Below are 13,438 nucleotides of genomic sequence, written 5' to 3'. Positions count from 1 at the left end.
TGAGTGGTTGATAGAAGATAGTTGTCGCTGGCTAATTGATCAATATGAAAAATAAAATAAAAATGGATATAAATGTAAATCTTCAGGTAGCTAATATCTGAGTTTAAACATTATCAGGCCTAATAGAAGGAATTCTGTGTGACAATATTGGACTAAGAGGAATTTACATGCTAATAGGGCCGTAATGATAATTGGATTAGGTTACTTGACAACTTTTAAACTAGTTTAAAAATCAATTAATCACTGTAAGTCCTTTATTGAAGACAGAAAATCAAAATGTTCAGATTACAGCTTCTTAAATATGAATATTGCCTGGTTTCTTTACTCCTCTATGACGGTAAACTGAGTATCTTTGGGTTTTGGACAAAACAAGATATTCAAAGACGTTGTCTTGGGCACTGACCATTTTCTAACATTTTATTGACAAAACAACTTATCGATTGGTCCAGAAAATAATCAACAGATGAATCAACAATGAACATAATCGTTAGTTACACTGGCATTACAGTATCATGGATTTCTGCAATATATATTGCAATATGACACAATACAGGAATTTTTACCAGAAAAGTTGAATAACTCAATAGAGGCGATGCCCCAATGCCACAGATAGTCACCATAGTTACAACCACTGAGTGGCAGAAAGGCTACTGAATAGCAGTGTTGCTAATACTCATCAAGTGCTGCAATCATAACTCTCAGCTTGAATACTACAGAAACACAAAAACACATCTAAAATGTGAAAGAGTTGAGTTAATATGCCTTAATCGACATTGCATCACCTGCAAAGCGACTATTACAGTAATATATATATAAAAATGATAAATTACCTCAAGCATGTTTTTTTGCATTATATTCTGTAAAATAATACAACACCGATATCTGTGATTGTCCAAAATGGTCAACCAATATATTGGCCAGGCTCTCGTCACTCAGTAACTTTTTGACATTTCACAGTCAAACAACTAATCCATGTGAAAATATTTGACAGATTAATGGATCAAATGAAAATAATCCTTAGTTGCAGCCCCAGTATTAGGTGTGGAGTGTGTTGTGGGCGGCCACTAGCTTGATAATTATTACCTCCTGTCTCTTGGAGCTTGTGTCTGTGTCTCGGGAATGCGGCCGGACAGGAATTCTTCTTGTTCTCCAGGAGCCTCCTAGCAGTTGGTTTCATATCAGCCTATTGTGTTCCTAATGTGACTGACAGCTACTAGCATTGCCTCTCGGACTCTTCTGCTTTGAGTCTGGAGAGACAACAGACTTGATGTGAGTGTTAATGACCGCGTGATGAAACATATAATAGCGGCTGCAAGCTGCTAGACGAGCCCCCCAGTGGTCATGGTGGGCTTTGCTCATTAAAACTGAAGAAAACGTCTGGATTTGCTGCTGTGACTTTGACAGAGCCTGGCTGTCAGTGCAGATTTCAGGGGGCCGGCGTCGACTGTATATGTGTGGTCCTTACAGCTTCATACCCAAGTGTCCTGTAACCCTAGACTGGAGTGCAGACAGTGCCACTTGCTCAGTGGTAAAGTAATATGTGTTGAGTTGTAAACTAATATGCAAAGTGAGTTAATCCCTTGACCTGGACTGCACTTTTTACTTTCATTTGCTGCACCATTACACTCCCAGGACAGCCATATGCCTTCATTACAGATTTTGTCGTTGTTATGCATTAGCACGCTCTCTTCCTGTAAGTTCAGCTGCTGTAATCACAAGCTTTGGGCTTTATTGCAACCGTAATTGCCAACCCAACCCTGCCTCTTAGATATCCTCTTAGTTCAGTGTCTTAATGAAACAGCTCTGATGCAGCCACTGAGAGATCACTGGGCGTCAGAAGGCGGAGGAGATATGATAACTCCCAGGGACAGATGGAGAGTGATAGAGGAGAAGTAAAGATGAAGATGTCACCAGGATGATGTACTCGCACACATACACACAAACCTAAACTGTGAATGAGTCGCAGCATTGCAGTGTCAGAGGAAACCTGCTGTGTTCAGTTTCAACTTCTGCTGGCAGAGGATAATACTGACCCTGCCTAAACGGTCGACCGGGTGTGCACTGAATAATACTGTGGGCTGATGCCTGCACTGATGATAATCGTAATCAGAGTTGTGTGTATTTATGAGCCCTTTGTTGCAGATGTGTGGTAGTCACTCCAGCAGAGTTCGACAGTCCCCCTGCGTATGAATTATTCACACTCAAGCGGCCCATAGTTCATCATCCATATTTAATGGTCAGGATCGCATACTTTCTGTTGACTAATGGAATACACAACTTAAGTCACAAGACGCTGATAAACACGCACTTGATGACTGATGAAGCCACGTGTGATTCTTCTCCACGCTGGCAGGATATTCCTTGAGGATGTCAAAGTTTAGCCCATAACAGAGATGAAGCCTTTGTTTGGCAGATTTAAGCTGATTAAATGGTCGCTCTCCTAAATGGGTTTTGGGATGTTCTTACCATGTATGGGTACAAGTTGGGTTGACATAGTTCACCACAGAGTTTGAATTAACATTAATTACCGCGGGTCATCTTTGCAAGTGGTCGTGGAAAAAGACCATTTTTGGACATTTCTACTTTCTGAGGTTTTTGCCCTGCATCTGATTACTGTAAACATTGTACCAATTATGGAATCTACTCACATTCTCTTTAATGACCGCCTTAAGTTTCACAGGCCATCAACACTTTACATTCTCAAGTGACATATGGTGTCTCTTTGCAATAGATAGCAGTGGCTTCCTTCGTTACAACAAAGAGCTGCTGAATCAGTTACAACGCTTCTTCTGTATTTACACACTATATATCCAATCCAGTTCAGGTTACACATTACAATACAAACTACAAGGAGATTTTAACTGGTTATGAAAGTGTCTCAATTTAATACTGATGCCTGTATTGCCCCTCTTCAACTAAGGCAGTCCAAGAGCCGGCTTTGAGCTGAGGCCTATTCTCGAAACAGCATTTCACCAGGCAAAGAACTGCTTATGTCAGGGGTGGGATTTTCATGACCAAGCACTAATTAAAACCTTATGATGGAAATTTTAAAAAAACAGAGTAGTGTGTTGTCTGACTTACATACAGATGAATGAAAAGGCTTTTCACCATGGATCAATACGAGTGCCGTCAAATACTTGCTAGCGAAAGGCTAGGGCTTGCAAAGTCACACATTAGGAGCTTACGTTCAGTGTTCACGAGAATAAAAAATGTGGTCGGTGATAACCTTTCTTCCCGAGGATAGTTGCCATTCATATTAATCAGCAGCACAAATGCATCGAACCAGTTCTGTTTGGATTCTAATATAAGCATGCAAAGCCCGGAGCAGGACATGTAAAACGTAAGTGCAGTCGACCGTAGTTGTTCCTCGTGATGCTGGGAAATATAAGATGTTCACAGTCATGTAATGACATGAATCTATATGGCTATGGTTCTATAGCTCATGGACAAGGAAACAGGTTCTCAGGTGGTTCGCAGTTCCAAACGAACTTGAGCACAGCCAAGAACTACCTTGGTTCACGTTGGTTGAAAGGGGGTATATATGACCTACATATTAGCAAATGGGCGGCTATAGCTGAACGGGTAGAGCAGGTCGCTAGTGATCGGAAGGTTGATGGTTCGAATCCCGGCTCCCCTGGGGTGGAGCTGAGCTGCATGTCGAAGTATCCTTGAGCAAGATGCTGAACCCCAAAATTGCTCCTGATGTGCAGTTGGCATCTTGCGTGGCGACCTCTGCCATCAGTAAGGGCCCTGTGATGAGCTGGCGACTCGTTCAGGGTGTATTCTGCCTTCACCCAGAGAGACAACTGGGATTGGCTCCAGTAACCCACCTTTTTATTTGAAAGACAAACTTAACAACAAAGGCAAACACCTGTTGTATTGTATTGCATTGTTAAGATGCTAAACGGTACTTTCCTGTTTGACTGACTTCCTGTGCAAACTGTCACTCTGCCCACTGTGCTCAGATAATAAATAACTAGGGATAAAAGGGCATTTTTATCTGAAAAAATAATAGCATCAAAATAAGGATAACATAAACATCTGCTTTGCAAAATGTGACTCTACATCAGGCCAGCTTTGGTCCTGCTCTAATGTATAGGGGACCCTCTGACTTTCCCTTTGTAATGTATGTCATTATTACAAATAGCATGCCACTTCCATCCTTCTGAAGAGAGTTAAAAATGGCAACAACATTGACAATAATTCTCTTCCCTGCCTGCCTGAATATTAATGTTTTGTTTTGTTTTTGTCTTGCAGGGTTTACTTGAAGACATTCACACAACAGTTTGAAAGAAACAACACTGCAGCTTCCCAACAGGCTTAAAAAAACTCCCGGTTCAGTGTGTGTTTGTAAGAGCTGGGAGACGTGCGGTTTACTTTTTTTTGATTAGCACTGCACCTAAGTGGGTTTTGAAGAAAATGTAGGAAATGGTGAGGAGGAAAGTGAGGACAGAAACTATTCACTAGCCGCTGTGGTCTCACCCACCTGTGTACTGTAACACTTCTAATAAAAGGAGACGGGAGACAGAAGGCGGAAGAAAAGGAGGAGAAGGTTTGATTAAGGTCGGCCTTTAGTCACCTGCCACACTGGAAAACAACAGCCTGCTAGACTAGAAGGGGCGAGTGGGTGACCACGGAAAGAAAGAGAGACGGGGACTGACGGAGGAGCAAAGGTTTGGAGGAGGAGGAGGAGGAGGAGGAGGAGGTCTAGGAGGAGTGGGAAAGGCCATTCCCCATGGCTACTGACCCAGGAGAGCCCACCGGCACCGAGGACTCCACGGAGAAACCTGATGGACAGAGGGAGGAGGACACGGAGCGGGAGGGCAGGGCTGACCCACAGAGGGGGAGGACACACAGCACCCCCTCGGACTTCCCCTCCTCCCAGACTCAGGAGAGGAAAGCTACAGAAGGAGAGGATGGAGGAATCCGAGGAGGAGGAGGAGGGGAAGCCAGTCATGCGGGTGAGGAGAACCAAGTCAGACCTATTTCATTCTCTTTGCCCTCCCTACCGGTTGACACTGGCCAGAAACGACTGAGGAGAGAGAAGCGCTTCTTCAGGAAAAGTGTGGAGATTTGTGAGGAGGACGATGATGTGGAGGTGCTCCCTGAGGCACCCCACAGTGCACCCCACCTGGAGCTGCGCTCCTCAGACTCGGTCTTCACCAGCACTGCCCAGCAGCAAGGGGTTGCTTCATCCTGTGCTGCATTGGGCCACGACCCATCCTGTCCCAGCTCCAGCCAGGAGCCCGGCAAGGATGCCCCTTCTTCCACAACCCCTCAGAAGGGGAAGGAGAGGGACCGGGAGCAGGAGGAGGAGGCGGAGATGAAGGCAGTGGCCACCTCTCCTGGAGGCAGGTTCCTCAAGTTTGACATTGAACTGGGCAGAGGAGCCTTCAAGACTGTGTATAAAGGCCTGGACACAGAGACGTGGGTGGAGGTGGCTTGGTGTGAACTTCAGGTAAGAGGACTGTTCTCTCTCTTTTTTTTTTTTTTACAATCACAAGGCCAAATATTAAAACATAGTAATAAATTCTGCATTAGCTGAAGATAGAGTAACGTGCAAGATAAAAAAATCCCTGACATATACATTGCGTTGAAAAATGTAGATAACCCTGAGCGGTAAATAGACGTACTTTATATCAGCAAATAGCATTTCCAATTTGTGCGCTTTGGAGAGCTTTAAGCCCAGTGTTGTTCTTTTGAAGTGAATCTTATTAGACATGTCCCAGGAGCTCTTCCTCCTGACATCTCGAAATCTCAGCATGTCGTCTGCTTGCTATTCATACTGCGAGACTGCAGTTCAGCAGAGACTGGGCTGAAAAGGAGGAGCATCACTTGTAGTTGAGTGACAGCACAAAGTGAAAGTGGTGGCTTTTCCTTTTCTAGGACTGTTATGAATAATAGAGTCGTGGGCTGTCAGTGCTTCTGCTTGTTGTGATAGGTTATCCTATTAGAAACAGCGTTTTCTGCTGTAGTTTGAATTATATTAATTCATTCACGACACCTCAGGGACACTCTGTTTTAGTTAAGAAATGTCTTGATAGGCCTGGAGGGTGTATGTTCACTCTGCCTTCTTAGTTTATGAAATTGGGATCAATCAGTCAGCATGCATCATGAGTTTTAAAATCAGAAATCTGTGTTCTTAAAGGATATGTCTGACACTTTATTGTTAATTAGGCAGGTTTGATAATGCTCTCGAGTATAGCCGAGGCTAAGGGTACATGTCACAGCTTACTTTGTCTATTGTGTAATATAGTGAGGTATGAAATGTAAATCGTCATGTGAAAGTGAAGCTCTGAATGGGAGGCATTTTACTGCACTCAGAGCAAAGAGATTGAAAATTGCAGAAAATGCAGATGTAACCCGAACAAACACTGCTGTAAGAACCTCTTTGTCATGTATGGACATTCCAGTGGGAGGGTAATCATGAAAACTGGTAAATATCTAAGACCACAGCTCTTTCAAAGTCTTTACATACTGGAGACAACCCGATTTATCATGCTGGGGAGTAATGGGAAACATTGTTAGATGGTGTGAATTCAACATGTGGTGGGAGACAGACTTGTGGAGGAGAGGAGAAATGCATCCCTCTGACTCTTGGCCCCACAATAGGGAGCTGTGTTGTGGTAAGCCATCTGATTTGACTGCTGGCTTTGTGTGAGAAAGTCAGTCATGTGTTTGGTTTGGAGATAATTCCAAAACAAGAGCCTTGGCTAATCCTTGAGATCAGACTGTCTGTTGGACTAACAAGCAGCAGGCGTGCCCCCATCACCTTTTCTGGTTTTATTCGAACACCTCAGTGAATCAGGTTCGCATCAGCAGGTGGCATCTGCTGCTTGCTATATTTTTCTGCCACAACTCCTGTTCAGTCCTACTTAAACACACAATGTGGGCTTTTTTTTCAAGAGTTGTGCTCTGCTTGCAAAGTTAGCCTGTTTCACCTTGAATAATAATGTCATCATTAATATATTTTGCCAGCCGACAGCATTCTTTAATGACACCAGCGGAGGCAGCCCAGTGAGCTCGAGAGCGTGAGCAAATCTGAGCTGGAAAATCATTTTTTTGAAAATGAAAGGACAGTAGGCTTAAGCTGATTTGTGCACCCATATTGAATCTGTGATATCCAATTTTGCCTCCGCTAATGCATTGGGTCAGAGTTAATCTCATGTAGAAAAGCTATTTTTTACTGGATATTTGTCTAGAAACATGAAGCTATAACCAGCTACATCAGTCAGAAATAAGTGAGATAATTAGAAAGACTTTATGCATAAATCGTAGTCTAATTAGATTGCATATACAAACAGATAGGAAGATACCATTTTAGAGAAAAACAGAGATTGTGACTCACAGAGTGATACCAATGAGAAGGGAAAAAGGCTGAGTGAGAAATGAGGGAGAGTCACAGGAGGTGATGGTGATTCGGAGAGAGAGACAGACAGAGGGGGAGACATCGAACCAAATAGAGGATTACCATGGCATCCCTCCCAGAGAGCAGTCGTGTAGCTAACACTAACTTACCACATGCAGAGAGACACATGGGAACACACACACACACACACACACACACACACACACAGTGGCCTGGTCACACGCCTATAGATGGATCCAGTGCCACATTCAGAGCAACATTCTAGTCACACAGGTCACATGATCTGTCCTATTTACTCCACTTAACCAAAGCTTATACAGTGCAAAGAGGCGTTAGCCTGGACAGTCAGGATATTAATGATTAGATATATTGTGTTGATGATGATGATAAATACATGGCAAGACAATGGTCTAGCGATACATGCTGATATCATTATGTATTTATTCATTGCTTTGTGATATCAGTTTCACAGAATCAGACAATAGCTGAGATGAAGCAATGTTTAAAAAAGTGTAGACTCTTAGCTTGACGCCTGTTTATCACACACGCTGACTGCAGCTGGTCCACGTCTGCCATCATTACATGTAAAATAGCCATAAAGTGGCAAAGAAATCTTCAGTCTGTGTCAATTAAGTTTACAGAAGTTTACACCACAAGGAGTCATGAATTAGTGACTCTGGTATTTCAAATTGTCAGGGGAATCTGTTCCCTTTTCTAATAAAAAATAGTCATATCTGGCAACATATAGGAAGCGGTGCGATATATTGCCCTATCAATATTTTGTTCCACCAGTAGTACAGTGGGGATTTATCTCGATTAATGATTTACAATAAATTGCAATATTCTTGTCAAGTCAAGTTTATTGTATCATACAGAATGTCTCACAGTGCTGTACATGTAATAAAAACAGCAAATAGACAACATAAAAAGTATAAAAGTGAATTAGTCGCATATATTACAAACAGTAATGAGCAGCTAAAGTAGCATACACAATATACATATATGTGACCAAGCCCACTTAGGCGGAGTGTAAGTTGCAAAGCCAGTGTGGAAAGTATGTAGGGCAGATGAAGTGAGGTCAAAGGTTGATGCTAAATTATGTGTTTTGATTTAAATATTGAAAGTCGACTGAGCTGGCCTTTGAATTTGTGTATGAAAACGACTCTAAACAAGATGAATCTTGGAAAGAGATGGCCTGTCCACCAACTGATGTTTTATTTATTTTTGGAATAGTTAGGAGAGCAGCAGTTTGAGATTGTTGAGCGCTCGCACGTATGTGAGGAGTAACTGGGGGTGATAAGTAGGATGGTGCAAGTCTGTGTAATATTTTCTAAGTTAAAAGTAGAATCTTGAAATCAAATCTGGCGTGTACATGAAGCCAGTGGAGTAAAAATCTAGTGTCTAAAATGCAGTGTTGTGCCTGAACGCATTCAATGAACGATCGTTCATGAACTTGTTCATATTTTGGGCGAACGTGAACTGAACGCACGTATTTCTGCCTGATGAACGTTATTGTGAACGCGTTCATTCTGGCGTTTGTGAACGGCGCGTTCTCACAGTTTAACTTTGTTCAAGACAGTGCCAGATTTCCATCGAGCCTTCCAGGCGAAAACCGGCTAAAACACACCGTGAACAGGCCTTAAGATGGAGCGGAAAAACACCCAATCTGGCTGTTGTGTATAAAAAGGACGCTGGACGAGAGGTTTGTGCAACTCGCTTTACTTTCGATCCAAACGAAACTTAACTATTTCATACAGAAACAGCTGCACACCAACCATGCAATGAGGCTTTACCAAATGAACACAGATTAATTCGTCCTGAACGGACAGAACACTGGCAACACCAGCCACCACAGAGACGCACCTCCGCATGCGTCATCAATGTGCTAAGCATGGGAAAAAAACAAATGAAGGCTTCACATCTGTTTTTTTATTGTGATATATCTAAAAAGTTTTGGAGTGATGTTGTCGGATCTAATTTTTTTGATGCTGCTAACTCTGTCCATTCTCTTACCCTTAAACATGTTATTTGCTATGTTAACCCAGAAGATAATGCTCTTGAACACATGATGAACTTTGTTATCCTATGCAAAATGTTTTATTCACAAACAAAAATTTGCAAAATCACTACCTAAATTTGCTCCTTTTCTCCTGGAACTGAGCTATTTGCTTAAATCTCTGATTTTGTTACATTTTTTAATTATTTATTTACTTATTTATGTATTATTTTATTTTAAATTTTTAATTTGTACTATATCCTGTACCACAAACCTGAAACGGCACATTAAACTTAAGCACCCAGCGAGCCTTTCAAAGTATGTGCAAGTGAATAAAAAATCAAAAGACACGGCAACGGCGAGCCAAAACAGATCCTCTACCATCCAAATTGCATTAACGCTGTACAGTAGCGGCTCCGCTGTCTTCATCTCCCAGCAGCAGCTGGACAACCTGGTTTTGCAGAATATTGTGGGAGAGCTGCAGTTTCAGTGTTAAAACTGATAAAATAATAGCTGTTTGTGGTTCTATATGGGCTGTGGCAATAATTTTGAAAAATAACAGCTTGCATCAACATATTGAAAAAAAAAAAAGAACTATGAACTAGTTCATTTTTGGAACTGTGAACTTAGTTCAAAATTTTTAGTTATGAACTATGAACTGAACTAGTTCATTTTAAAGTTTGTGAACTGAACTTTGAACTAGTTCATGTAGAAAGTGAACTTTCCCAACACTGCTAAAATGATTTGATTATGTCTGTCATTAAGACAAGCATGTTTTATACGCTGACTCAATTCTTTACGCTTTTATAATTTTAAAATTTAAACGACAGTCGTTGCCAATTAGAAGCACAGCTTCCAGTAATAAAATAGCCGGCACAGTAGACCCTCTGTCCATAATACCAAAACACTACGGACAGTGCAGTGCTCGTAATTTGCAGGCAATGAATGGGATAGCAGGGTTAATTGCCTGTATGTGACCAACCAATGCACCATTTGATGCCTTCTCCACTATCCTGTGAGACCACAGCCTGGGAGCCCCTTGCTCCTCTCCTACTGTGGCCACAAAGAGAGGGAAGCCAAGGGATTAGCTGTCCAAATGCAGCTTCAAAGAGTGTGTAATTAAAGTTCACAGTACGGACATCTCTCATCTGTCCTCTGCCTTTCCCTGGGAATTCCACACCTAAAAGGGCAGAGCTGTATATCTGATGTTTCTACAGCTTCAGTCATATATTTTGCCATCCATCACCCTAAGTGGCTGTATTTGTCCATGTCTTGTACATGTATTACATTTCTGCATTCAAGCTGTTTCTGTCTGTCCGTCTATGTCAACATATGTCGCTGTGTATGTGTCTGCCTGTCACCCTACCCCTCTCTTCCTCTCCCACCCTCCATCTCTCCCTCCATCACTTTTTGTCTGTGTGAGTGACCATGCAGAGTGATCCAGGGGAGTTAATTACAGTGGGTGCTGGAACAAAAACCCTGCATAGACAGCATAACTCGGGCAGCAGAAACCAGACTGGTTCAACCCAGTCATCCCAGACTGGACCAGCTCAAATCAGCCCAGCCAAGCCACAGTCACACTCATAGGACCACAAACACTAGAGCAGAGTCTGTAGTACTGAAGATTGCCAGGATAATGATTACCACCTTAAATATTTGATATCTTTAACATGTGTTGTTATAGAGGCTTTTGGAGTTATGCTTGCAGATAAATGCCAGCTTAGGAGGCTGCCTTCTGCAAACACCAGGCCGTGATTCTGAGTAAAAAGGCTCATCCTTGTTAAGACCATTAGAGAACTGGGACTTTGACATGGTTACAGGTAACATTAAAGGGACAGCCCACCTGTAATGCTCTTTATACATGAAGATTGTTTTAGAGCTCAAAAAGCCAAAAAAATACACCTGAAAAACTCAATAGCAATGTCTTGTTCTAGAAACCATGACCCGGTTACTCAAGATAATCCACGGAGCTTGCCGTGAGCATGTAGAAACTCAGGGCACAGAAGGAAACGTGCACCTACTCATAGACAAGAGACTATCAGACTAAGCTAATTAAGAAAGCTTGCATTACATCTCAGCCAAGGAGGACACCATTGATGTTTACATTCTGTGCTGTCACAAGCACAAGCCTCTCATCCCTGAGTAGATGCACACGTCTCTCTGCACTAGTTCAGTGTTCAGCCACTCTTGTTCCTCTATGTCCAATTAGGCCCCCAGTTTGGCAGCTGACATCTTGATAATTAAGCCATTGACAGGGTTGAGAGATACTCTCTGGTCACTGCCAGCTGCCAGTCTCTAGTTATAAACCATATCTGCTTTCGTTTCCCTTGATGAGAACAAGCAATGCAAGCTCTAATGAAAGTATTTTAGAGAAAAAATATCTTATTTACTAAAGGTTTTTTTTTTGTTCTGGGAAATAATTATTTGGCTGTAATGAATTTTTACAGCAAAAGGGAGGAGTTGAAGATCTTGGTTGTGTCTGATTATGAAAATCCAGATGGGCAAGGCCAGGTAGAGCAACAACAGACTATTGATGCATGACTAAAATTAGGAGAGACAAAATCAAATTGGCTACAGCTGAACAGACTAGACTAGGATGGAATCGATCCATCCACTCTGACCTGATGAATGCTCAACCAGGGCACTGACAGTTGGCGAGTGTCCCTCAGGCTGTTACCTAACCAGCTACAGAAATGTAAATGTATTGAATTTTTGAGCCATTACCACATAACACTGGTATAATTACTAAAACTACTATAACTATAAAACCTAATTAGAATTCAGTAAATCTGAAGAACCTATGAATGATCAAAGGTGACTATTACCTAGAGCATTACAAAAAAGAGAACACAACACAAAAAGGGAAGCTAGACTTGAGGTAGAATTGATCTCTATTAATAAACCTTTGCACACCTTTGTATATGAGGAGGAGGATTGTTTACAGACATAATATGACATAAAGCAAATATTTTTTATTGATGTGTGGTACCATAAATGAGATGTTGTCTTTGTATAACACAGGTCCTAAAGCTGTAAAACACAAAGATATGAAGATCTCCTGCAAACAAGTGGTCACCTAAAAACAAAAACTAGTGTGGTGCACTAGAAGCTCGGTGAACTTGGCCCACTGTCCGTGGGTTCTAATCCATCGGCCAGCCCCTTTCCAGCAATTTATCTTGTTAGTCTATTGTAGCTTACACTAATCTAATCCTAGCCACCCGCCACCTTGGATTCTCAAACACTGACATGCTTACTCCCACACTGGGAATACAGTACACTACTATTATAAATGTACAAATATCAACCTACAACAAGGTTAATGCTCCCCTACTTGTTGTTTGTGCCCTATTTTCCCCACTGTAGCTGAGGCACTCTCCTTCTTCAGACAAGAGTGTAGCCAGGGAAGCAAGTTCACCTTGTGTAGTCTGTATGATATCTGACACTTGTGCAGTGTTTGCCAAAATAGATGTTTTAGGGCTCACGTGCTTTGGCATTCATGACCCCTCAGCCTCTAACCATCTACCAAATGTGCCTTGTAAGCCCTATCCTGTACATTTCCTGTTTTATGAGGCTACTTAACCTGCTGCTTGACCTTCTGCACCACCAGATGTCTGATCCAAAAAAATCCCACGGTGCACAATCAGGTCATAGGTCTTACTTTGTTTACCAAGGTGTAGTGCTTAGACTCTGGTCACTGAGGCGCCATGTGACAACATGCATGATCAAACTGACTGTACTAGTTTGGACAAGATATAGGAATAGCAACACCCTGAGTATTACGGAATAAATCACAGTTAGACATGTGTGAAACTTCTCATGTTCAGTATTTGTTGGAACTGTATTGATATAGCAAACTGAAGTCTCAAAACTACCACACTGCTGAATCAATATATTTCTGACCATAGTTGTTAGTTACACTGGGGGCATGTCCCTACAACTTTTTGAAATGGCCAGTTTTGGCTCCATCACTTTTAAAGAGCATAATTTGTTAGAGAAGAATTTCAAATAGTTAACATTTCTTGGTGTAAGCTAACAAATGAGAAAGCTTTGCTCTCCATGAGCACCTGCTGAAC

At 41.9% G+C, this 13,438-nt stretch overlaps 1 protein-coding gene across 6 annotated transcripts in view; it reads left to right on the top strand.

Moving 5' to 3' along the window:
• Positions 1 to 13,438, top strand: part of wnk3 (WNK lysine deficient protein kinase 3) — a 45,655-nt gene that overhangs the window by 6,483 nt on the left and 25,734 nt on the right. For all 6 annotated transcript variants that reach the window (XM_030422365.1, XM_030422364.1, XM_030422363.1 and 3 more), the window contains exon 2: positions 4,258 to 5,458. In XM_030422365.1, the coding sequence (XP_030278225.1) occupies positions 4,736 to 5,458 (723 nt within the window). In that variant the 5' untranslated portion in view covers positions 4,258 to 4,735. The remainder of the gene's footprint in view (positions 1 to 4,257; positions 5,459 to 13,438) is intronic.

The sequence above is a fragment of the Sparus aurata genome, chromosome 7 (genome assembly GCF_900880675.1).
Source record: "Sparus aurata chromosome 7, fSpaAur1.1, whole genome shotgun sequence".
Classification (NCBI taxonomy): domain Eukaryota; kingdom Metazoa; phylum Chordata; class Actinopteri; order Spariformes; family Sparidae; genus Sparus; species Sparus aurata.
This window is presented reverse-complemented; position numbering and strand designations above follow the sequence as displayed.